Source organism: Artemia franciscana, chromosome 20 (assembly GCF_032884065.1).
Source record: "Artemia franciscana chromosome 20, ASM3288406v1, whole genome shotgun sequence".
Taxonomy (NCBI): domain Eukaryota; kingdom Metazoa; phylum Arthropoda; class Branchiopoda; order Anostraca; family Artemiidae; genus Artemia; species Artemia franciscana.
The window spans coordinates 6,401,407-6,427,548 of record NC_088882.1 but is presented as its reverse complement, the minus strand read 5'-3'; the positions used below and the strand labels follow the sequence as shown (position 1 = coordinate 6,427,548).

The 26,142-nt window shown below is 33.1% G+C and overlaps 1 protein-coding gene across 2 annotated transcripts in view; it reads right to left on the bottom strand.

Annotated features, from left to right (window-relative positions):
- The window catches only part of LOC136040370 (casein kinase I-like), a 51,130-nt gene extending 27,708 nt beyond the window's left edge, over window positions 1-23,422 (bottom strand). For both annotated transcript variants that reach the window (XM_065724629.1, XM_065724630.1), the window contains exons 1-3: window positions 23,236-23,422; window positions 12,008-12,118; window positions 7,482-7,630 (exon numbers count right to left, since the gene is read on the bottom strand). In XM_065724629.1, the coding sequence (XP_065580701.1) occupies window positions 7,482-7,630; window positions 12,008-12,118; window positions 23,236-23,311 (336 nt within the window). In that variant the 5' untranslated portion in view covers window positions 23,312-23,422. The remainder of the gene's footprint in view (window positions 1-7,481; window positions 7,631-12,007; window positions 12,119-23,235) is intronic.
- Between the last annotated feature and the right edge of the window lie 2,720 nt (window positions 23,423-26,142).

Sequence of the window (26,142 nt, the reverse complement as noted above, 5' to 3'; positions counted from 1 at the left end):
TTCTTTTCAAAACAAAATATTGACTAAATACCTTAAAAATTATTTACAAAAAGCAAACTTCAAACTTAAACTTCATTGTCAACAAATAACCGTGGATTTCACGTCCAGATCCATATCCAAGAGGGTTATCGCGCTTAGACCCCCACCCCAACCCCCGCAAAAAAATAACAAAAATGCATAAAAACAGACTTTTATCCGTTGTTTAAAGTTTTATTGTTACCTCCCCCCCCCCTCAAACGGGAATCCAGGATATGAGCTCGTAGGCAGCTTAGAGCGCCTGTGAGTTAGTAGTAGAAGTGTAAATACATAATTAATAATTTTTAAAGAGAGGGAGGGACAGAGGGAGGAAGAGAGAGAGAGAGAGAGAGAGAGAGAGAGAGAGAGAGAGAGAGAGAGAGAGAGAGAGAGAGAGAGAGAGAGAGAGAGAGAGAGAGAGAGAAGAGAGGGAGATAGAAATAGAGAATAAGTGAGAGGCACTTGTTCCTCGCAACACGGTCAAACTCTAGGATCTTCTTAACACTATCTGTAAAATGTTAGCCAACTTGACCTCAAGATCAACACAGAGAATAAAGAATATGGCAACAACTGATTCCCCCTAACCACTGTATATGAAGTGTGAAGATTCAACAGTTGGACATGTCGCAGACTAGGGTTGCTTTGGCAGCAAAGGTAAATTCAGGATTACACGAGCGGGGAGTGCAGGTGAGGATATGGCAAGGCAATGGAGTGTTTGATCGATTAAAACTAGTAGGGCGATCGAAAAAGTATTTTATAAAGCTGAAACTGAGGCTATCAAATAGCACTGTCCTTTCTGCACTTCTCTACAGCAGCGAGTGCTGGAAAAAAAAAATCAGCAAGAAGTGAGACGGATTCTTGCCTTCGAAAACAACCGTCTTTGGAAGATCCTGAAAAAGATGTCTTTATCCTTTACCAAAGGTAAAGAAAATCAGACAATCCTTGTAAATGCTCTAATTTTTGGAATTCTCAGTGAATCAATGATCCTATATCATGGTGTGTAATATAACCAGGGAGGAATATCTGAGCATGAATACGGGCAGAGAATGGGAGGGGGTTCAAACTTCAGGTAAGTTTTCTCCCTGGGGAAATTTATCGACAAATTATATCGGTACCGTATCGGCGCTTTACCGATATATAGGTATCAGTATCCATATCAGTCGGACTTAGCTATATTTATTGATTAAGAACAAACTTCTTACTTAAAAAATAAAAAAAGAAGAGGATCCTGTATTTCATAAGCTTGATAAGATTTTTTCCTTACTTTCTAATCTTCTCCTATAATCTATATCTTTTTAGGATCAAAGTCTTGCTTAACACAAGTATCCTTATGGCTTCAGGGGGTCACAGTAACATGAGCTCACCATGCCTTAATAGAAAATAATTCTGATCAATGTCTCCAGGGACTCTTGATCACTGCACATTTTTGGATGATTTTTTGGCATTTAAGGCCTCTCCCTCCAAAAAAATCTTCTGTTTTTTCAACTAAAATAACTGCCATGAGCATCAAGATTATAACCATAATTGAAAAGGGAGTTATCTTTAGATTTATTTAACAAGAGCTAAGGGCTCATATGGCACTTGTGACGAGGTCAGAAGAGCCAAGAGCTCATATGGCATGAGCTCTTGCAAAATTCTAAGAATCAATAGATTGATTTATAAGGAAACCAGAGGCTTAATGCTGGTTGGGATTTAAAAGAAGAGCTCTGAGACACGAGGTCCTTCTAAATATCAAAATTCATTAAGATCCGATCACCCACTCGTAAGTTAAAAATATCTCATTTTTCTATTTTTTTCGAATTCGCCGTCGCCCCACTCCCCCCTCCCAGTTGGTCGAATCGGGGAAACAACCATTTCTTATTTAGTCTGTTCAGGTCCCTGATACGACTGCAAAATTCCATTGTCCTGGATTATCTGGAAGTGCCCAAAATAGCAAAACCAGGACAGACAGACCGAGAGAATTTGCGGTCGGTATGTCACTTGGTAAATACCAAGCGCCATAAAAACTCCCCATAAACCAAGGTTCAAGCACCTATGATCGCCAAGGGTCAGTATGGAAATTTTTCTGGTACAAGAGATTCATCACATCACTTATAAAATATAACAGTCAAGTAGTGAAAATCAATGTGCTAAACAAACCTTACTTTTTAGCCCATAAGTTCCATAATTAACTGTCAAAGCCACTAGAAACAAAGAAATTTGATTACAAACTTATTTCTATACCATTAGAATCCAAAATTTATTTTTATAACACTTGCATCACAAAAGCAAAAATTTTCCATTTTTTCCAGCACTTTCCGTGCAACTCACATCTGCAAGTAATTTTTTTTTCAAAATTAAGAGTAGCCATACACAAAACAGGCCCAAACCTAACAGAAACATACTTGCATCACAAAATGTGATGTGAAAATACCCAAATTAAAATTTATTTACAGAAGTTACGTGAGGAGTTGTATACGAATACAAATGTTGCGCTAGCAAGATAATTCTTTTTTTATATTTATATGAATACAAAAATTACATTTAAGATTTATTTTAATATTTCTAAATTATATTATTACTACATTAATAAATTTATTATTATTACATAATAAATGATGTAGAAATAAGAAATAAGATAATAAAGTTTTTATTGATGTAAATATAAAATTTTATTTAATATATTTTTATATTTATATTATTAAATATATTATTATATTAAATGCTGCGCTAGTAGGATAATTATTTTTATATTTATATAAATATAATTTACATTTAATCTATTTTTATATTTATGTATTTTTATATTAATTTTATTTATATTTTACTGTTCTATATTTTCCTTAAATCGTCCGTGTAGTATTACATTTCCAGGCAAGGAAAATAGTAAATACTATAGTAAAAACCGATTATGTTTCAATTTTTTCACAATAAACAATGTGTATAGTAGGACCGAATCCGACATGGAGACCTAAAATTGTACATCTGGTCGTGGAGTTATGATAAATTTCTGAACCGACCAACAAAAACCATTTGTGTGGACCACTCCCGTCCCAGACAGTATCTGGTCAAAAACACACTAAATTTGAACAACATAAGGTCATACCGAGTGAACCTGAGAGAAGAATGTATTCAAGGGTGTATCCAGGAATTTTATTCAGGGAGGTTTTTTATCAAAAATTCGTTTATACAGTTTTTTTTATGCTTCTACGAGGTCAGACAAATATTTCGAAGAGGGGGGGGGGGTCAAAATTGGTACTTCCCCCCCCTGGATACAAACTTAAGTTATTTCACATTTTTGGAAAAAAGTGGGATTTAGTTGAGTACAATGTAAACAATACAAAATAACACAACGCGTTTAACAAAATGGTGAAGGAACAAGCCATATACAAAAATACGAACCAACACTAACTAATCACCCAAAAAATATTTTGTTTCAAGATTTATGTTTCCTCTAAAACAAGCTATTTTGCTTTTCTTAGAAAAGAATCTAAACCTGCTTCAAAACTTGAAAAATTCCCATATCTTTGCATGTTTCTGACATGTTTTCAATGTATTTTTCCATCTAAAACAAAATGAAAAGCAAAATTCAAATTATAAATCAACTGATAAAAATGGATAAAGTTGGATGTCAGCTATGTGATAGCAAAATTGCCAACTTTAACTAAAACACTGAAACCATAGTGCGCACCGCCAAGATCATAGACGTCTGTCTAAAATATGGAGCTCATTACACTGCCACAAACGGACGTGATCAACAGAGTGAATTACTGATTAATTCCAAAATAATACGGCAAAGGTATATAAATTCGTTAATGCGCACGCGCCAAGGATAAATGCTCGACACTCGACGGCAGGGTTGCCAATACTACACATTTTATATTTGATGTTAAATGACCACTTTTAAAGAGGTTTACAAAGCGTCTTTTGGTCAGTATAAGGATTAGGCTACCTCTAGTTTTGGGGATTTCAAGACGGGCAAATTTTAGCTAAAAATGACATATTTTTGGAAGCTCAGAGGACATATTCATGAACCAAAAAGTTGATAACCCTGGATCTTGTCAAGCTTATGAAATATTTGATCCTCATGTTTTTATTTTTTAACAGAAAAAAAGGTTTATTCATAACCAAAAAAATGTAGAGACGTAAAGGAAAGTTTTTTTAGATAAATAAACATATAAAAAACTTTATACATAAAAAGTATTCATAAAAAGACGGGCAGAAACGACAATTGGTAAAAAAGGTAACCTCTTAGTTTTTGAAATTTCAAGACGGGCACATTTAAGCTAAAAAAGACACATTTTTGGATGTTCAGAGGACATGTTCATGAACCAAAAAGTTGGGTAACCCTGGGTCTTGTCAAGCTTATGAAATATTTGACCCTCTTCTTTTCAATTTTTTTAAGAGAAAAAAAAGTTTATTCATAATCAACAAATGTAGAAAAACCTATAGTAAACTTTGTTTAGATAAATTAACATATGAATACAGGGATGCAAATGAACCTCCACATTGGTAGAGGAGTATATATTTACACTAATACTTATGTCCTTTAGCCACTTATACTACGATATTATTTATGCTATTCAACGTTTATTCAATAGCAGAATTGTTGAATGGCAGAATCTGCAAACAGATTCTGCATATATACAGAATATGATTCCAAAGGACCAAAATCAAGTTGTGATCCTTTAATGACAGGCTTCTGTTTCTCCAACCACCAACATGTTTTTGTTTTGCCTACCACTGGCAAGCTGAGCACCTTCTTTTCGCCTATTTTTTATCTTAACTGAAATTATTCTTTAGTTTCAGAATTTTAATCAATTTCTTCACTATCAGATTAGCATTGCCCGTCCTTTCTTCGCAAGCGGAAGGTAGGTGTGTTTTTGAGAGTCCCACAATATACAACTTATATCGGTCAATTATAACGCATGAGTCAGTTTCACCTCCCAAAAACAATCTTGGCGCATGAGTCATATCCACGATTCTAGCACTCGTCCTCAAAAGCTGTGGAAGAAAAAATTTGTGCCTCATTGCTTTTCCAACCATGTTCGCCCAGTAGAGAACCGTGAGGTATACAGAAGGTGCATATCCACGCAACGAAGAAGCCCCAAGACGACCTTCAAGGACAGACAAACTTCAAGTCAAGTGCGCACCGCCAAGATCATAGACGTCTGTCTAAAATATGGAGCTCATTACACTGCCACAAACGGACGTGATCAACAGAGTGAATTACTGATTAATTCCAAAATAATACGGCAAAGGTATATAAATTCGTTAATGCGCACGCGCCAAGGATAAATGCTCGACACTCGACGGCAGGGTTGCCAATACTACACATTTTATATTTGATGTTAAATGACCACTTTTAAAGAGGTTTACAAAGCGTCTTTTGGTCAGTATAAGGATTAGGCTACCTCTAGTTTTGGGGATTTCAAGACGGGCAAATTTTAGCTAAAAATGACATATTTTTGGAAGCTCAGAGGACATATTCATGAACCAAAAAGTTGATAACCCTGGATCTTGTCAAGCTTATGAAATATTTGATCCTCATGTTTTTATTTTTTAACAGAAAAAAAGGTTTATTCATAACCAAAAAAATGTAGAGACGTAAAGGAAAGTTTTTTTAGATAAATAAACATATAAAAAACTTTATACATAAAAAGTATTCATAAAAAGACGGGCAGAAACGACAATTGGTAAAAAAGGTAACCTCTTAGTTTTTGAAATTTCAAGACGGGCACATTTAAGCTAAAAAAGACACATTTTTGGATGTTCAGAGGACATGTTCATGAACCAAAAAGTTGGGTAACCCTGGGTCTTGTCAAGCTTATGAAATATTTGACCCTCTTCTTTTCAATTTTTTTAAGAGAAAAAAAAGTTTATTCATAATCAACAAATGTAGAAAAACCTATAGTAAACTTTGTTTAGATAAATTAACATATGAATACAGGGATGCAAATGAACCTCCACATTGGTAGAGGAGTATATATTTACACTAATACTTATGTCCTTTAGCCACTTATACTACGATATTATTTATGCTATTCAACGTTTATTCAATAGCAGAATTGTTGAATGGCAGAATCTGCAAACAGATTCTGCATATATACAGAATATGATTCCAAAGGACCAAAATCAAGTTGTGATCCTTTAATGACAGGCTTCTGTTTCTCCAACCACCAACATGTTTTTGTTTTGCCTACCACTGGCAAGCTGAGCACCTTCTTTTCGCCTATTTTTTATCTTAACTGAAATTATTCTTTAGTTTCAGAATTTTAATCAATTTCTTCACTATCAGATTAGCATTGCCCGTCCTTTCTTCGCAAGCGGAAGGTAGGTGTGTTTTTGAGAGTCCCACAATATACAACTTATATCGGTCAATTATAACGCATGAGTCAGTTTCACCTCCCAAAAACAATCTCGGCGCATGAGTCATATCCACGATTCTAGCACTCGTCCTCAAAAGCTGTGGAAGAAAAAATTTGTGCCTCATTGCTTTTCCAACCATGTTCGCCCAGTAGAGAACCGTGAGGTATACAGAAGGTGCATATGCACGCAACGAAGAAGCCCCAAGACGACCTTCAAGGACAGACAAACTTCAAGTCAAGTAACTCAATCTATCTCTTTTTTTGAAAAACCCTACAATATTTAAATTTAGTTTGAAAATTAAAGTTGTATGTCTTGCAATTTATATCCAACGTAGCCTTGCTGATCAACAGTGATATCAAGCCTGTATTCAGACGGGGAGGAGGCAGTTAGGGGGTTTGACCCCCCCCCCCCTCAAAATGCTTGTCCGACTCGCAAAAATATAACAAAAATGGATGTAAACAAATTTGTGATGCATTTGTAGGTTTTTATGTACCCTCCCCGCCAAAAAAAATTACCACCCAGCCCCCCGCCCCACCCCGAAAAAATCCTGGATAGGGCTAAAGTGTTATATACACGATTTGGTTTCAAAGGACCAAAATTAAATGGCAGTTCTTTTCTGGCAGGCTTTCTCCATTGTAAAGATCTCGGTGTTATATTTTACTTTTCCTGCAACCACCTTATTTTTTTCTACCTGTCATTGACAAACTAATACATCTTCTCTGGCCTATTTTCATCTTATGTGAAATTACTCTTCAGTTTCCGAAGTTCAATCAGTTTCGTCTTAGAAAAAAAAACTATCTAAATTTATTTAAAGATTAATGTGCAGTGGCTCAAAAATTATATTTGATTATACTAATTTTAATATAATAATAATTAAATAATATAATAATTTAATTATATTAATAATTATATTTAATTTTCTAGTTAGTATAGACAGTTTACTAATTTTATGCAAAAAATAATACTGTCTGATTTTTAATTTACCAAAACAGATGTTCTTGGTGAACCATTAACAGTATCCAGTCCCCCCCATCCACCAAAGAAATTGATTAGGGGGCACATGTCCTTGGTGCCAATTAACACCACTAATTTCTACGAGGAAAAAAGAAGCACAATACCAACTGGTCAGCTAATAGAAGAACTGTTTTCAGTGTGAAACGTCTTGAGCAAAAATTGAAAAGGTCCTCCAAGGACGGTCCTAATAGCTCCATGACCATTACATTGTAGTCTCCCTCTGATCCAGCCCATTTTATTGAAGGAATACCAACTGCAAAAATAAAGTAAATATAAAAATGCAAGCAAACAAAGTCAGCAGATAAATTAGTAAATAAGAAATGAAAGTAAAAAGTAAGTAAATAGATAAATAACAAGGAAACAAAAAATAATAAATACAAAAAAATTAATAAGTAAAAAATCGGTTAAAAAATTAGTAAAAAACAACACAATTTATGAAAAAGGAATTTTTACTCTATGCCACTTCTTTCTTTTAATTTTGCTAGTATGATGACCTTTTTTCCTGTTGGGTTAAGTGCTGGAGTAATTATCTTTTTATCTGCATTTTCAAGGTTGTTTGCTTAGTTTATTAAAAGAATTACAAGTTAAGAGTTGTGTTTCAAGCGGGGGAGGGGGGGCCAAACCTAGTAGTTCCCCTGGGTCTGCCCCCGCTTTAACATTCTTTATTTTTTTGCATATTTTGTTGTCTTTGAGATTGATTAAATCATACTACTGATCTACTCGACATTATACATTTATTTGTTACAGTCAAGTGAAACATTGGTCAAGGGAACTACTAATGTTCCTTCACATTTTGTTGTGTCTAAAAGTTCGCTTTCTACGGAAATGAATTAGAGTGAAAAAGATTCCATTGGCATATTTTTGTACAACTACTACTACTAACAACTCACCAGAGCATCACAGCAACGCAGCTACGCACTCATCTCCGTCATTCCAATAATCTTTATCCAATGGGGAATTTTGTTGATGAGTGATAAAAATGAAAATCGAAACTAAAGAAGCAAGTTATTTGAAAATTGACATTGACATTGTCATAATAAATTTTTCTCAAGAAATCAACCTAAACAATTGTGTCTCAATCATGATTTTTCAAGGTTTTCAAAAATAATCATCATTTCTTGAAGTTGGTGAAAAAGGAAAACTTACTATTAGGAAAAGAGCTTGAAAGTTCTTTTAAACTCATTTGCTTAATAATTTGAAATCATTGCTAAAAAATACTAGCAAGAAATGCTTTTGACTAACAACCTAGATTTGCTTTCCCAATCTAGCCAATTCTTGTCTCTTTGCAAGTAATGGTTTACAAGCTCTCTACTAGGGCCCGACCAATATATCAACTGACTGATATTATCGGGTCGATATGAGGGGCAGTCTCATTATCGGGTATCAGGGAATATATATATATTGATTATCGGCCAGATCTTTTTTTTTTTTTTTTTTTTAAATGCACAACTTGTCCGTAAGAGGGCACCAGAATTCCTCGGGTAATTTTTCCTTCTCCATTCTCTGGGGGCGGAGCCACCAGCTTAGTCTGACCATGACGGGGAGAGCAGCAGGGGTGAGCACAGCTTAGATACAGTTATGAAAACTCCTACCTTGCCCCTGAGAAGCTTTTGGTACAGAGCTCTGAACATGGCGCCTCCTCCAAGCCCGCGCTCCGACGCCTAGATCATACTACAACACCATCGACGGGAACGCAATTTTATATTGTTAACACCATAGGCTATAGATTTATTGGAATCTAAGCTGTAAATTGCTCCGACTTTTAGATTCAGACTGAGAGTTTCCTGTCTCCAGCCGCTAGCATCGCTACCGCGCACTGTGTTCCAAAAATAAATCGAGTTTTCATAACTGTATTGGTATCTAAGCTGTGGGGGTAAGTCAAATGAAGTCAAAGTATATTTGTTGTCAATAAACACCTGGTGCAACAGTGCTCGAAATGCATAGTGACTTCAAGAACGTACATCTACCAAAACAACTAAAAAGAATATAATAAACAGTAACATATATTTTATATAATATATAGTATATATAATATATAGTAATATATAACTATATAATATAGTATTGCATTTCTGTTTAATGATTGTTCACTTTCATGAGTGAAAGATCCAAGATGCCGCCGCATGTCAACACCTTGGAAAATCTACCTTGGAAACTTAACTTATGTGTCCGCAATTGTCGGCATACTGAACGATCTTGTCGACACATTAATTAAATTCTTCCTCCAAACTTAAAACTCTACCTGCACCCCTGTATCCAGTGTGCCTGGCATGAATTCGTAATTAGGAGACCATACCATATGAATGTAAAGCAAAGTTTTGACAATAATAAATAAATAATTAAAATAAAAAGTCTCACTAGTTAAAATTGGGTCTTGAATAATCAATTTCAATAAATATCTTATGCTTCTTTCAATCGAATTTTCACGTATTTGTGCTTATGTAACTAAATCGGCTTATTAGAAGTATTTTTTGTCTTATTTGTAACTTTCGCAAATATCCCCCATTTCATTTGTGTGCTCAGAAGCTGCTGATCAGAAAAGGTAAAGAAAACCAAGCCCGTAACTAAACCCGTTCCTTTGAGTAATTTTTTCTTATTTGTCACTTCTGTAAACATCCACCGTTTCGTTTGTGTACTCAGAAGCTCAGGATCAGGAAAGGTAGCGAAAATCAAACAATTCATGTAATTATTTAGGCTGTTCTTTGGTGTGTAATAGTGAAACGTAACAAGGCTGTTCTTTGGTGTGTAACATGTGAGTATGAATTAGGCAGAGAATGGTGGGCTTAAACTTAAAAGTTTTTTTCGCGGTGGAATTTATATTTGTATCTTATTGGTATGATACAGGTATATACGTATCGGACATCAAAAATCCAGATTAGTCGGGTCCTAAACCTAAGCCAGCTTTGCTTTCAAACACAAAAATAAAATAATAAATTCAAAATAAATTAAAATAATAACATTTCTTTCTTGACAGTTTTAGACACATTGCAAGAAAAAGATAAAACGCAAAAAAAAACATATGTATCAACATATCCAAAAACATATTTTCATGCATTATTTTTCATTTTAAGAAACAAATACAGAAGTCATCAAAAGTCAGCACATACATCCTGAATACAGGAATATTGCAAAGACTTTGACCTTGGAGTGGTCCAATACACTCTGATCAAGGTTCTTCATTCAATGTACAACATGTTGGTAAAAAATACGTCTTCCCTCTCGTCTTATATTTTTACTAGCGAGTCCTCTGGGGTAGAAGCTGCTCTTCAATTACCCCTGCTCACTGATATTGCATCTGTGCAGAGGAGAATACATTGTCTTTCGTCTGTTGTGCAGACAACATTTCGAACTTAAGCCGCACTATCCTGCCCACTAGATCACATTTCACATTTCACATTTCACAATTTCACATTTCACATTTCACGATTTCACATTTCACATTTCACGATTTCACATTTCACGATTTCACATGACTATATTCTGAGCATACAACAATTGGTCTTGATTTCAATGCTGAAAAATCTTAAGTTCTTTTTCTTCATCTTAAATATTAAATTTATTCTTAATAATTATCTTAACTAAATATTAATAAAATTAATAATAGATTAACAAAATATTAATCTTATTCTTAATATCAAATATTAAATCTTATTCTTCAACTGAATGCACACACCACCAGCAGATATTCCTCTTGGGAACAGAATTTTAGACTAACAGAACTTATTCTGTATATGAAAAAGGCTGTCCCCTCCTCAACAACACACTCTTTGAGCTAAAGTTTTTCTGTTTTAAAAAGTAGAGTAGTGACAAAGAGTCAAACTTTAGTGTAAAGAGCGTGGAGTTGAGGAGGGGACAGTCCCTTTCATATACAGAATAATTTCTGTTCGTTTTAAGTTCTAATGTTGCTCCTTACTTTAGTTAAAAAACCTTGTTTTTTTATTTGATTAATTAAATGACGGACACCCCATCCACCAGCCGATACTCTACTTGGGAACAGAAGAATCCAGCCAGTTGATGACATTTCGTATCTTTATCTTCCCATTGGTTCCTCAGTAGAGCACAAACAAAAACTCAAAGTTCACATCAAATGTCAAGTAGGGCTATTGTATTCTTCTTTTGTTAAAAATAAGCTCCATTTCAACCACCATCTTCTTTCGAAACTTACCCCCAGGGAAAGTTTCATCACCCCCTTGGACACACAACTCTTATCTTGTTAGAAAAGTCAGCTTGGCTGACCCTGCAATAGCTGAAGAAAAGCAAGTCTCTATCTGCAACATGTCTCTTTTGTAGCTGAGCCATCCTTTGTCTTCAGTACTATCAAAGTAACGTTTTGTAGTATTTGATGTGTTCTAAATTTGTTTGTGTTTACTTCTATTTCTTTTTGTTTTGTTTATACCCTTTCTTCCTTTTTTCCTGATGATAAGTTTTCAAATAAATTATTATTATTAGCATATTTTGAAGGGGGCAGGACATAGATTCATCAAAAAGTACATTTCCAATTTATTAGAAAATTTCCTCTATTTTTCCAAAATTCCCTAGTTTACAAGAAAACTCTATTGACAAAAACAATACTTGACAATAATATTTTATTGTCAACAATTAGAATAATCATACTGAAAGTTCAACTTACTTCCTCCTTGTAAGATTTTATAGAATCTACATTCAATGTGCAGCTGTGGATGCTTAGTTTTAAGACACTCTAATTTTATGGCAACCTCTTCTCCAGTCGTAATATTCTTGCCTGAAAAAATGAACAAAATCATAGTCACAAATAATTAAGCACATATTGCAAACAGGTCAAATCTTGGGGAATCAGGGGATTGCAGGATTATTCCTGAAGATGATGAAAATTCAAATGATATGCATTACTACACTGTAATTTCCCAAACAAGTTTTTGTTTTCTGCCTTTCTACAAGAGTCAGGGTTTGGATCCAGGATTTTTTTCGGGGGGGGGGGGGGGCACAAAAGTATTTTTTCAGGGGGGTACACAAAAACTTTAAATGCATCAAAAATTTCTTATATTTATTTTTGTTGCGTTTTTACAAGTTGGACAAACATTTCAAGGAGGTTTAAAACCCCCTATCCCCCCCTCCAGGATACAGCCCTGGCAAGAGTATATGCAGAACAAACAGAGAAAGAGAATTTTAAGGCCCAAACAAATACATTTTTGACATAGTTCCTGCATACTGCTCTCTTAGGGGTTCTTGGATGATGTTAGGGAGATGAAAGTTTGTCCATTGAGGAAAAAGTTTTTTTTTGGATGGAGCTGTTTTATTTAGTAGATATAATGTTTCCAATCCGTTAAATTTTGCACAATATGTCAAATTCAATGTCTTTAATATGGATCTAAGATGCGTGTTTCACTTCCTACCGTTTAAAATTATTTATGACTGCTGCTTACATTAATTCTGTGTTTTGTATTATTTAAAAACTGATTTTTTTTTTCATTTTATTTCTTTTCTTTCTTTACATATTCATAGACGAGCAAAAACTAATATGGTTTTTAATGTACTCAAAGAGCCACTCATAACTTGAAACTATATTCAAGGATAAGAATTCAATCTGATTTATTTTCCTGCATTATTTTCAATGACATTATTATTATTTTTATGTTTATTATTATTATTATTATATTATTATTTTTTACCATTATTATTATTTTTATCTGCATAGCCTCAAGCCACCCCATTAAACCGTTTTCCAGTAATTATATATCAAGACTACTATCCGCAATAACTCACTACAAGAATTTTTAACCTGTCACAAAGGAGAACATAAAGAGGGGAACATGTCAAAAAGAGATGTATAGCCTGTCACAAAGGGGAACAAAATATTGTGGACAATATTACTAGAAAACAAATTACAGACCATATGAGTAAGTAGAATGTACTAATAAAAGTAAGAGAAAATAAACAAAAAAAAAGAAAAGACACCAAACAATTCGCGAGGAACTTTACAATTTAAATTCACCAGTGACAATATAAGCAAGATGTCCCTCGAGTTTACAAAATGACTTGACATATTTTAATATGGCTAGCAAGAAGTTCTATATTTATATGCAAAAGTCCAATGCTGTATTCTTAACCTTTTCTTATTTTTAATTATAATTTTTTTAATTTTAATTATTTTAATTTTAATTATAAAGAACAGTCAGTCCAGAGTCAATCCTGGTCAAGATATGCTTCAGTTGGCCCCTACAATGTCTCTCATGTAGAATCAAGATACTCTGAATTGCTTCAAAGTACTTTTAGGAATCATCATTAGCATCAAACTCAGAAATTGAACTCTAGACATGACTTATATTGAATTATATAGTTTAACATGATTATAATATAACCTAAATTACATAGTATAACATGGCTAGTTACATAGTTTTAGTTAAGGGTAAAAGTAGATTAAAATGAAAAAGATTGATCTTTTATGCTGCTTATTAAGGTATTTAAATAAGATTTTATGCCTTTTGTATTTGCTTCAGACCATTATAACTAGTGACATTGATCTAATAAGCTGTTTAACATGTTTAAGCTGCTTATTAAGATGTATATATAGGCTTTTCTGCCATTTTTTGTTTTCTTCAGATGATTATAACCAAGTTTTGACTATATTGGTCCAAACAAAAGACTATAAAACATTAATATTATACAACAAGAAATCATCTTATATAATTTACAATTTTTTACAGTCCATTTTAATCCTCCCTCTACTCCAATAGATGACACAAGAATATTTCCAAATTTACATTTAATTGAATGTCAGGTTCAAATCTTCTTTTTTTCTAGTCTTTTTTTTTTAGTGAGAAACTAAAAAAAAACAGCTGCAATACTTTGTAAAAAACAGTCACAACAAAAAACTGAAACACAACAGCAACAATTATTATTTAAAGGTCATAGGTCTTAGGAGTTTGTTTTATGACAGGAAGTATCTTATTGTAGCTGGCAAGACTGAATGAATGAGATAAATTGAGAATCATAACTATTGACATGTACCTTCTTTCAATTTACTAACTGAAATTAACCAATTCTTTAGCATTTAAAATTAAAATTCCCTATTCTTCCTTTTAAGTTATTTTTGTCATCAAATGGTAATTAGTAATTTTGCTCTTTATCACGGTAGAGTGAATATCATGGTAAGAGTGAATGGTATAAAAAGAAAACCAGCACAGCAAACAGTTTGTTTTGCCACCAAAAGCAAAACGAAACTGATATTGACAAATAGAATATTAATGAACAGCAACCTTGCTTACACCATCAGAACAAAACCAGAACTGAAATGGACAACTATTAATAGATAGTAACCTAGCTTACACCACCAAAAATAAAACAGAATTGAGAAAAACACAAATTAATGGGTTACCTAACTTACATCAACCTAACTCAACCACAAACCCAACTTACATCACCAGAAGTAAAACAAAACTGATATTGACAAAAAGAATATTAATGAACAGCAACCTAGTTTACACCATTAGAACAAAACCAGAACTGAAATGGACAACAATTAATAGATAGTAACCTAGCTTACACCACCAGAAATAAAACAGAATTGAGAAAAACACAAATTAATGGGTTACCTAACTTATATCAACCTAACTCAGCCACAAACCCAACTTACATCACCAGAAGTAAAACAAAACTGATATTGACAAAAAGAATATTAATGAACAGCAACCTAGCTTACACCATTAGAACAAAACCAGAGCTGAGATGGACAAATATTAATGGATGGCTTTTTTTGTTTTTTGTTTTTATTTTTGGAATATAAAAAATCAGCTTTTTTAGCATTTTTCTGGTGTTTTTTTTTTTTTTTTTCCTCTTTTTGCTGTTATAAGTAAGGGCAAAAAAAGAGTTTAATGTAGTTGTAATATTGTCTCTGACACAGCTATTACACAGATGGTTTGTTGTTTTGGAATAATTGTAGCAAGGCATACAAGGCTAGTGTGCTCATTTCAATTTCAGTAGCCAAGGCTATTGGCATACAAGGCTATTGTGCTTATTCCAATTTCAGTAGCTTACATCACCAGAAATAAAACAGAATTGAGCGGAACACTAATGGATGGCAACCTAGCTTATGCTTTAGCTTACCTAGCTTATTTTTTGGTAAGTGGTGCATATTAGTAAGTTGATATGACATTAAGTGTTTCTCCAGGGAATGTTCCAATGCTTTGACATCCAAACAATAGCACATTAAAAATAAGTATAGGTTGGTGCAACTAGAATTGCAAATTTCTTATAGGTAAGCCAAAATTAGGCTTCCTAATTTTACTGTATTAATAGTATATTAATAAATAAATATAAAATAAAATTGTATTAATAAAATAAATTAAGCATGTTGACATAAGGAGCTAGTCTTTAACAATCAAATTTTAGACATAGATATATGTCATTTTTATCTGAATCCTTCAATGAACTGAAATATTTTAAGCCCATCACTTTCACAAAGTTACCAAAGTCAGATACTGTCTTTAGAATCTTCTAAATTTTCGTTTTGATACCCATGCTTCCAGATTTTGTAACACTGTAACTAACACATTGCTGATAAAACAGTTCAACCTAAAAGTCACAACTGTACCCTTACCTGATGCCACTAAAATGAGGGATTTCCTAAGGATGGTAGGACATCCCTCTTTATGTAGGAAGTGCAATGATTTTGTTAGTTGTAACATTTTTGGTTTTGTACACTTTCTGAATTTTTGACTATTTTAATTATTGTATTTATAATTAGAATAGTTGTTATTTTATGATTTTGACAGGGTATTAGACTAATTGTTAGTTTGTTTATAGTAGATTAATCAGTACAACAAAGCATGATTGTGAAGATTTTTTTCTTTTTTTTTGGGGGGGGGGGGGGTTCTAGGTTGATGGTAAAACAGAAAAACGATCCTGGAGCATAGAGAAGAAATTCTGGAAGCTCCATTCAATTACACCGACAACAAAACAACTGTGCCCTTACAACATGTAGGCATGGTAGCCTTTAGTGGATCTTATTTAAAAAATTCCCCATAAAGTTATTCTAAGACAAGCAAAGCATCAATGCCCCAATAGGCTTTATACTTTTAATGTTAGGGAAGGGGGAATTATACAAACTCTTGTTTGCAGTGATTTTTGTCTTTTTAGGATTGACTTTCATATTTAATTCAAATTTTACTTGTTTTCAGATTTAATCATTCAATTATATTAGTACTTGTATTATGTTTTTTTGCTATGATTGTTTATTTAATTTCTGTGTGTATTTGGGTTTTATTTATTCTTAAATAGTGAAAGATGTTTTGTTTGTTTTAAGCTTGATTTATATATTCAATTTAAGTTTGACTTATTTCAAGATTTATTCATTCATTTGTATGGTACTAGTTGTGTGTGTTGTTTGTTTGAATTGTTGTTGTTTATGAATTGCTTGGACAAGCATATTCTAGAGCTTAAAGTTAAGCTGAGAGATATCAAAAGAATTTTTTTGACTGAGGGGGAGCAAAATCGAAAGCTCAGTCAATGAAGCAGAATTGAGAAGGACACAAATTAATGGGTTACCTAACTTAAATCAACCTAATTCAACCACAAACCTAACCTACATCACCAGAAGTAAAATAAAACTGATATTGACAAAAAGAATATTAATGAACAGCAACCTAGTTTACACCATTAGAACAAAACCAGAACTGAAATGGACAACTATTAATAGATAGTAACCTAGCTTACACCACCAGATATAAAACAGAATTGAGAAAGACACAAATTAATGGGTTACCTAACTTACATCAACCTAATTCAACCACAAACCTAACTTACATCACCAGAAGTAAAATAAAACTGATATTGACAAAAAGAATATTAATGAACAGCAACCTAGTTTACACCATTAGAACAAAACCAGAACTGAAATGGACAACTATTAATAGATAGTAACCTAGCTTACACCACCAGATATAAAACAGCATTGAGAAAGACACAAATTAATGGGTTACCTAACTTACATCAACCTAACTCAACAACAAACCTAACTTACATCACCAGAAGTAAAACAAAACAGATATGGAAAAAAAAATATTAATGAACAGCAACCTAGTTTACACCATTAGAACAAAACCAGAACTGAAATGGACAAATATTAATAGATAGTAACCTAGCTTACACCACCAGATATAAAACAGAATTGAGAAAGACACAAATTAATGGGTTACCTAACTTATATCAACCTAACTCAACCACAAACCTAACTTACATCACCAGAAGTAAAACAAAACTGATATTGACAAAAAGAATATTAATGAACAGCAACCTAGCTTACACCATTAGAACAAAATCAGAACTGAGATGGAAAAATATTAATGGATGGCAATCTAGCTTACAGCACCAGAAATAAAAGAAAAGTAAAGAAAAGTAAAAGTAAGTTTTTCAAAGAAAAGTAAAGTCAATGGCTCAATTGGCTTCATACTTTTAATGTTAGGAAAGGGAGAATTAGACAATCTCTTGTTTGTAGTAATTTGTGTCTTTTTAAGATTGGTTTCCATATTTAATTTAAGTTTTACTTGTTTTAAGATTTATTTGTTCAATTATATTAGTGCTGTATTATATTTTTTTGCTATGATTGTTTATTTAATTTCTGTTTGCTTTGGGGTTTTATTTATTCTTAAATAGTGAAAGATTTTTTGTTTGTTTTAAGCTCGATTGGTATATTTAATTTAAGTTTGACTTATTTTAAGATTTATTTATTCATTTACATGGTACCAGTTGTAGGTGTTGTTTGTTTTGGGCTTCATTAAGCAATATAAGCATAGAAGCAATCATTAATGACATTATAATTTAGTCATTAATAATAATTTATGATCATTTTGAGTTTAAATTATTATAAATATTTATTTCTGCTGGTTTTAAGTTTAATATAGCCTTTACTTTTCTTTGAAAAAACTTCTTTATCTGCACCATCCCCAAATGGTTTTGTACTGGAGTTGTTACAAACATCCTGAAGAAAGGAAAAAACGCAAATGAGTGTGGAGGCTACAGACCAATTACTGTCTCAAGTACATTGAGCAAGGTGCTGGAAAAATTGGTCCTTTGCGAAATTATATTGAAGTGTGATAGACTACAGGCAGTTTGGGTTTCAAAAGCATCTCAGCTGTGCTTTTGCCCATGGACTTCTAAAGTGTATTCTTGCCAAGGCTGATTCACTTGAGTTATCTGTACATATATGCAGTCTTGACATTTCTGCTGCATTTGATTCAGTAATCCAGTCTGCTGTGTTCCAGACCTTGTTAGATGCCAGTGTGAACGCCCATATAGTAGCTATGTTATCATTTTGGTACCCTAATAGCTATATAAGAGTGAAACTTGGGCTTGAAAAACTCAATGAGCCAGTTAAACTAAAGAGAAAACTTCGACAAGGTTCTGTCTTAAGTCCAATATTATTTCACACATTGACTTCTAAGGTTACAAAACAAATTTCTGATGAGCTAAGATTTGATACTTGTGATTTGAGTTTAATGAGCTATGCTGAAGATTTACTTATGTTGAGTTTCTCATTGAGAGTACTGCAGGATAATTTAGATGAGCTTGTATCTGGTTATAGTGCTATTGGTCTACAAGTTAATGGCCAGAAAACTGAATTTCTGGTTTTCAGCTTTGCAAAACAAGAGGCACCAGCACCAACTGTATCCGTAGATGGTGCTATTATTGCACTGTCTTTTTTGCTCAAATATTTACGTTTTCTGTACAGCCAAAATAAGAAAACTACAAGAACTCTTTGCCTTGATACCCTTGTGTCTAACCTGTGAGTGAGCTATGCTAAACTAGCCCCACTGAAGTATTCTTACAATCAGCAAAATTTGGCAAGGATGTACAGAGCAGTGGCATTACCACATGTCTTTTACCTTTACCTGCTTTGGGAATGGTTCACAGAAACAGATAGACTAAAAGTTAGGTCCGCGTTTTGTAGATATTTGAAGTTTTTGATATGCATACCACTATTTGAGAGAAACTCATTTTTTTGAATAAGTATCAAATTCCAGATCCCCATGAAGCTGTGGTAGAACAGGAAATTAATGCTAGAAAAGGTGCCTTTGAGCACCTTTATGATTTCCTGTCATTGCACATCATATAAGAGCTATGAATGTATATAGTGAATGTAATCTAAACGTTTAATCTTGAAATATTGTTTTTGCCTTTTTCTTTTTATTTTTTTTTTCTTAATACTCTGCCATGTTGTTTTTCTGATGGTGGGCTAAAATAAACTATCTATCTATCTACCTAAAATCTTTTTAAACTAATTTCTGTTTGTTTTTTATTGCTAAAGTTTCAAGTTTTTCATAATTCCCTATTTCAAAATAGAATATTTTTTCAACATCAAAGTATCACAACTAGTATCTAAGTACCAAAGTAATAATAAGCAGCTTGCATAACTTACAGCCCTTGCCATGTAAAACAAAGTTGCACAGTAAATCAATCCAGCATCATACTAAACAAAGTATCAAAGTAACAATAAGACACTTGTATTAATTCCATTCCTGTCTTTTTCCAATATTGAACTTTCTCTCTCTATGTTCATAAGTGTGAGTTACTCTATCATATATATATATATATATATATATATATATATATATATATATATATATATATATATATATATATATATATATTAAGTCTTAAATGTTATTATTCTGTATTATATTAAGTCTTCTTCTAGATCACTGCTTATATGTTAAAATGACATGATCACCAAATGTTTTTATGCTTTTTGCTGATGATTGGGGAATCTTGATTAAAACTAATCCATGGTTGTTTTGTTCATGTACAATTTCTGGTACTTAATTCAAGCTCAAGATTGGATATGCAAAAATTGTTGAAACTGTATTCAACCTACTGCAACACCTTTATCTTTATCTTTGTGTATTTTTTTTTTTAATTTGTATTTTTTTTAATGTTTATATACTTTTATAAGTAAATATGTTTATATTTTTATATGTTTATATTTTATATATATTTTTCTTAATATTTGTTTATTTTTATGTCTTATCTTTATTGGATTTTGTTTCAAATTTTCCTTAAAAAAGATATGAGCTCTTTGCTCAGCATTTTTTTGGCATTTAAGATTATGACTTTAGTTGCCACCATGGTATAAGAATAGAAACATTCTGCACAATAATCTGGATATGATGGCAAAAGGGTCTTGCTGCATTAAAAGTTGACCCAATCTGCTTTTACTAAGTTTCAGCCTTTACATTAGTTCTACTGCCCTTTTTAAGATTCAGAGTGATTAGAGGTGGATACCCTCCCCCACACCTTATATTTTCCTGATGTGCATCTGATAGAAACTTCCAGATGCCCATTTATTGACTTAGAAACTTTGAAAAGAGCTCATTTGATTGGAAATTGAATGGGCTAGTGCCCTTTTTAATAGTCAAAAGTAATTGGAGGGCAACTAACTGCCATCCTGTGCCAACTATATTCCCAAACCCATCCAATGCAAACTTTTTGATAGTCATTTTTCAAAGTAATAAAAGGTCTAAAATTATGTCTTTGAGGATGACAACCCCCCCCCCCAAATCCCTCAGAGCAAGGGTTCTAAGTTATGTCTTGGGGGCATATAAGGTATACATATATATAGAAAGGATGGTTGTATAAAATTCAGAAAGGGGCTCATTGGATTATTAATTAGAAGTTCCAGTGCCCTTTTTAAGATTCAAAGTGATCAGAGGGTGGATACTCCCCAACTTGTATTTTCCTGAAATGTATCTGATACAAAATTTTTAGATGGTCATTTGTCATCAAAGAAACTTCAAAAACAGCTCATTTGATTGGAAATTGAGAGCAAGTGCCCTATTTAACAGTCAAAAGTGATTAGAGGGCAGCTAACCCCCTAGCATGCCCACCATTTCCAATACACATCCAATTAAAATTTTGAGATACCCATTTGTTCAAAATAATTGAAAGGACCAAAAATTATGTCTTTTGGAATGACAACCTCCCACTGCCCTCTGGGGAAGGGTTGTAAGTTATGCCCTGGGGGCATATAAGGTATATATACAAAGGTCAATCATATAACCTTTGAATAGGGCACATTGGATTAGTAATCAGAAGTTCTAGTGCTCTTTTTAGGATTCAAAGTGATCAGAGGGTGGATCCCCCCCTCACCTGTTTTTCCTGAAATGCATCAGATTTTAATTTTGAGATGGCTATTCATTGTCATAGAAGCTTTGAAAACAGCTGATTCAATTGGAAATTGAAAGGGCCAGTGCCCTTTTTAACAGCAGAGAGTGATTAGAGGGCAACTTATCCCCTCTCCCTTTCCTACCATTTCCCTATTCATATCCAATCAAAACTTTTAGATAGCTATTTGATTAAGATAATTATATTGATCATTTAACTAGCAGTAGCCAGGACCCAAGAAGTTTTGGTATAGTTGAAAAGTTTTAGTAATTCTAGTCTAGCTACTGTTTGAAGTGTCAGCCAGTTGTTTCACTGGCAGATACTATCCTTGTTTTTCTTAACTATTAGATATTATTTTTAATTTATTTTTTTCTACTTTGTTTCATTTTATCTTGGAAAGGGGTTAGCTTGAGAAAATGAATCTTTCATGAATGTGTCTATGGCTTAAAGTGTGTCCCAGGTAACCTTTAAAAACATTTGTGTTATGAAAGTGAAACATTGCAAAACAGACCTTCAGCTTAAATGAAGTACAAGAAAAGTATTTTTAACTTTACAACCTTGATTAATCCCAATTTGTGAAGTTTCAAAGAATTGTAAATGCATTTGCTGAATTTAGAAATAATCTAAAAATTTCACTCAAATAACAGTTATTGTATTTTCAGAACTAGAAACCAGATAAAAAAAAAAAACTGATAATTAGGGTAAAATGTTGTTTGGTCAAAATTTTACTAGGTAGAGGCCATCCAAGAGGGCAAATTTTTGAAATTTAAAACAGAAGAGGGTTAACATAGAAGCTTGGCAAAAGCCTACTTTCTATAATGGAAATCTATAAGCCATGATTAGAATATTAGAAGCAACAGTGGCCAAGTTCTGTGAAGCTACAGTAGAAGATACAAACTGGAAGCTATAGTGGTCAGGTTGTAAATTTGGAAACATCAGAATACAGCAAAGAATGTGTTGTTGGTAAACATCTAGTTTTGTCACATGTTCTCTAAACTAGAAACTATGCTGCAAAGCAGCATAGTTTCTAGTTTAGAGCACTTACAAATGCTAATTCTAGAAGAACAATTGTTTGGGGTCATGAAACTATTGTTAATAGATGCATTTTGACTTTTGAAACATCTTTTCTCTCTTGCAAAACTACCACAAACACACCATCATGGAGTTATTCCAGCCCAAATATCCTGTATTTACACATATCTACAATTGTAATCATTTTTGTTTTTGTTGATTGGATTTGAAATTGCAAATCTCTAATAATTTAGAAACAAATTTGGGCTATATATTTGCACATCAGGGGGTTGGGGGTAAAGCATAGCATATATTAAATATGTAAACTAACCATTGCTGTATTTAATATATGCTATGCTTTACCCCCCCCCCCTCCTAAGGTACAAATACACAATAACTCCATAATAGTGAGTTTGCAGTAATTTTGCAAGAGAGGAAAGATGTTCAAAAGTCAAAATGCATATATTAACAATAGTTTAATGACCCAAAATAATGGTTCAGGTAATAGGAACATTGACCAAAGTAAGAAGAAATTTAAGGGAAATAGGAAATTCTTGCAGGAGTAAATGGGAAGGCTTTGAATTGATAGCGACGCAGGGGGAGCAAGCGCGGCTGTTTCTAACTCAGATGACTTGGTGGGTTGTAGCCTAAGAAGCAGAAAAAATCTGACACAAGTTAGCCTAATATCTTGCAACCACAGCTTACTGAACTCACCTAAGTAAATATCTCCAAATGAACCACTGCCAATCTTACGACCTAACCTGTACCTGTTTCCCACTCTAAGCTCCATTTAACCGAGCTTATTTGATGGATAAACAGGCAAGTCCTTCCGATCAGATTGGATAAAAACTATCTTTTTCCTTTTTGTTTACAAATATTGAAACATCATCATCATCAATAAACGTTTTCGTACTTCAACAATAGCTGCATTCGTTTTCGCCATCCGTTGTTTTTATTCAACCAAGGTATTCTCAGTTCGATCCTAAGCCGCTTTGTGCTTGCCTACTCGAGGGCTTTAAAATGTAGGAGTGGGATGAAAAAAGTCGAATTTCATCCTCAGTAGACCTGGTTGCATAAAGTTATCTGGTTCACTTAACATTTTAAAATCTTCCCAGGCTGATTTAGACCTACTTTATTAAGATGAGATTCGACTTCATTTAATTCTTGATAGAGAGTTCTGGTTTCACCAAAAATTGTAAATATAATTATCAGTTATATAATAATTATCAAGGAATTTTCATTGTCAAATAATCTTTAGAAAATTATTTTTAAAATCTGATTAATTATCTGATCAGTTCTAATGAATTATCTCATGCAGAGAAAAATCAATACTTTAATCCTATAGCAAAATTTATTAATTATATTGATTAATATTAATTGTATTAATTTTTGATTATATAATAAATTATATTAACGAATTATATTAACTATCCAATTTTCTTGTAAGTACTTGTCTTTTTGGGTGCTTTAAAATGTAGGAAGGGGTAAAAAAACAGAATTTCACCCCCCAGTAGCTCCACTCCACTGGCATAAAATAAACCACTTCACTTAACCTTCCAAAATCTTCCACAGCCTATTTTTTATGAAAATGGAATTCGGGTTCAAATTATTCTTGAGAAACGTTCTGATTATATCAAAAATTATACTTATAATGTGGAAAGATATCAAATGAATTTTCGACAGTTATATCAAAACTTTGTCCGATCTTAAGTGCTAGCGCTAGCGCCTAAGAAAATTAGTGCTAGAATTGCTAGCGTCTTAGTTATTTAGTGTTTGGCAGCTTTTCTATCCTAAGTTGTTACATACTTGTCCTTGCAGGTATTTCAGATACTGACAAGGGAGTGGGGGTGGGAAGGGTTGATTGTGAGCAGAATTTCGCACCAGAAGACTTTCCACCTTAAAGTCAAATAGCCTACAACTATACTAATAATATAGTAGCTTTACTGTATTTATATAAACTCATACAGAGGGAAGTTACAGCTTTAATCCTATAAAATTATTGATTAATAGTTTAATTATTGATTAACTATATTGATTTATATTGGTTAATTCTATTAATAATTTATTATACTAATTACATTGACTAATTATATCCACTATCCAATTTTCTTACAAATGTTCCGCCTTTAATGAAGTCACCAGACACTACACTGCCAGGAGCGTTTATAATTTGCGATGCCATTTTGTATCGTCCAAAATCTAAATCTTAATTCCTAAATCTAATTCAACCTAATCTAGATTCAAATTTTGTCATAAAAGGTGTCAAAAGGTCCCATTATGAGGTTTAGACCAAAGAGTATGGATAATTTATGAGAATGGGAACTGGCACTAGTGTCGACAAAATAAAAATCTGTTTATAGTTTGGTGACATTACCTTTTTTCAGTGTAATAATAAGAATAATTAATTTAATTGTGTAATAGGTAAAATTCGAGCACTAATAAGTATATGATCTTAGTTCATGATAGAAAGACGTTATAAAGCTTGCAATAATGCTAAGGGTCGCCCAACGTTAGATGCCGTTTACTGTCATCAGCGCCAATTTCCACTCTGATAATTTACCTATACTCTGGTTTAAACGCAGAAAATATCAACACCGGTTAGTTGAAAAAACGTTATATCATACGATAGGTGGGAGGTGTCTAAGGGTGTGAATTCACGAAAATATAAGGAGGAAGAATTTTCCCTCTTCCTCCCTGAGTTTGAAGTCCGTGGAGGGGTCAAAATTCCTTTGCAAACAAACCTAAATTATTATCAATAATTGTTAACAAAATTATTATTATTTTAAAATATTCTTTATTTTCAGAAGTCTGAGGAAAAGGGAGCAACCACCTTTAGAATGGTACATTCTTTAATATGATACTATTCTGTTTAGATTATTTCAATTGTTATTTGTTATTATTGATTATTTCAAATTACGGATATGTGTAAGTGAGTCATTTGATTTTCACCGGCATTGATCTGGAGATCTTTTTGCTAATCTTCTGTTTTCCAAGAGTTGATGATTCGCATTAAATTTGGATTCGCGAAAAATTCGCAGTAGTGAAATGTGCATTTATTCAACTGTTCTTTCAGTGACGTAAATTTTGATAGTTACTGTGATATACATATACATTTTTTTTCTAGGATAGTCACTTGAGTAGCTGTTAAAAGGAAAAAAAATATATAAATTGGTATTTATGTCACTCAGAATATTGCTGCTGCTATGTTGTCTCCCTTGGCGTACTAGGGTTGACATTTCAGGGAGTAGTCTTCCCAAGGGAACAAGCTCCGAATACCTCCTCCCCCTTAGAAGACTGTCTTAACAGTCCTTAACTGTTAAGCTGAGTTCCAATATAAGAATATTTCATTCCCCCCTTAAATACCTGTGTATGCCCACACTTCTTGAAGGTATATGGTGAATCCCCTCCCTTATAATTGTCCAAGGTCCTCAACCCCTTTTTTCTATATTTGTGAAATACACACACGCTCAGGTATTTAACGATTCAAAGTACTTGACACCCCCTCCCTCCCCCTGCCTCACCATGTCAAATGAAGTCTTGATAGTTGAGCTTAGACATCGCCTGTTGTAATCACAAAGAAGATACGTCATTTTTGCTGAATAATGATAGCTTGGCAAATTT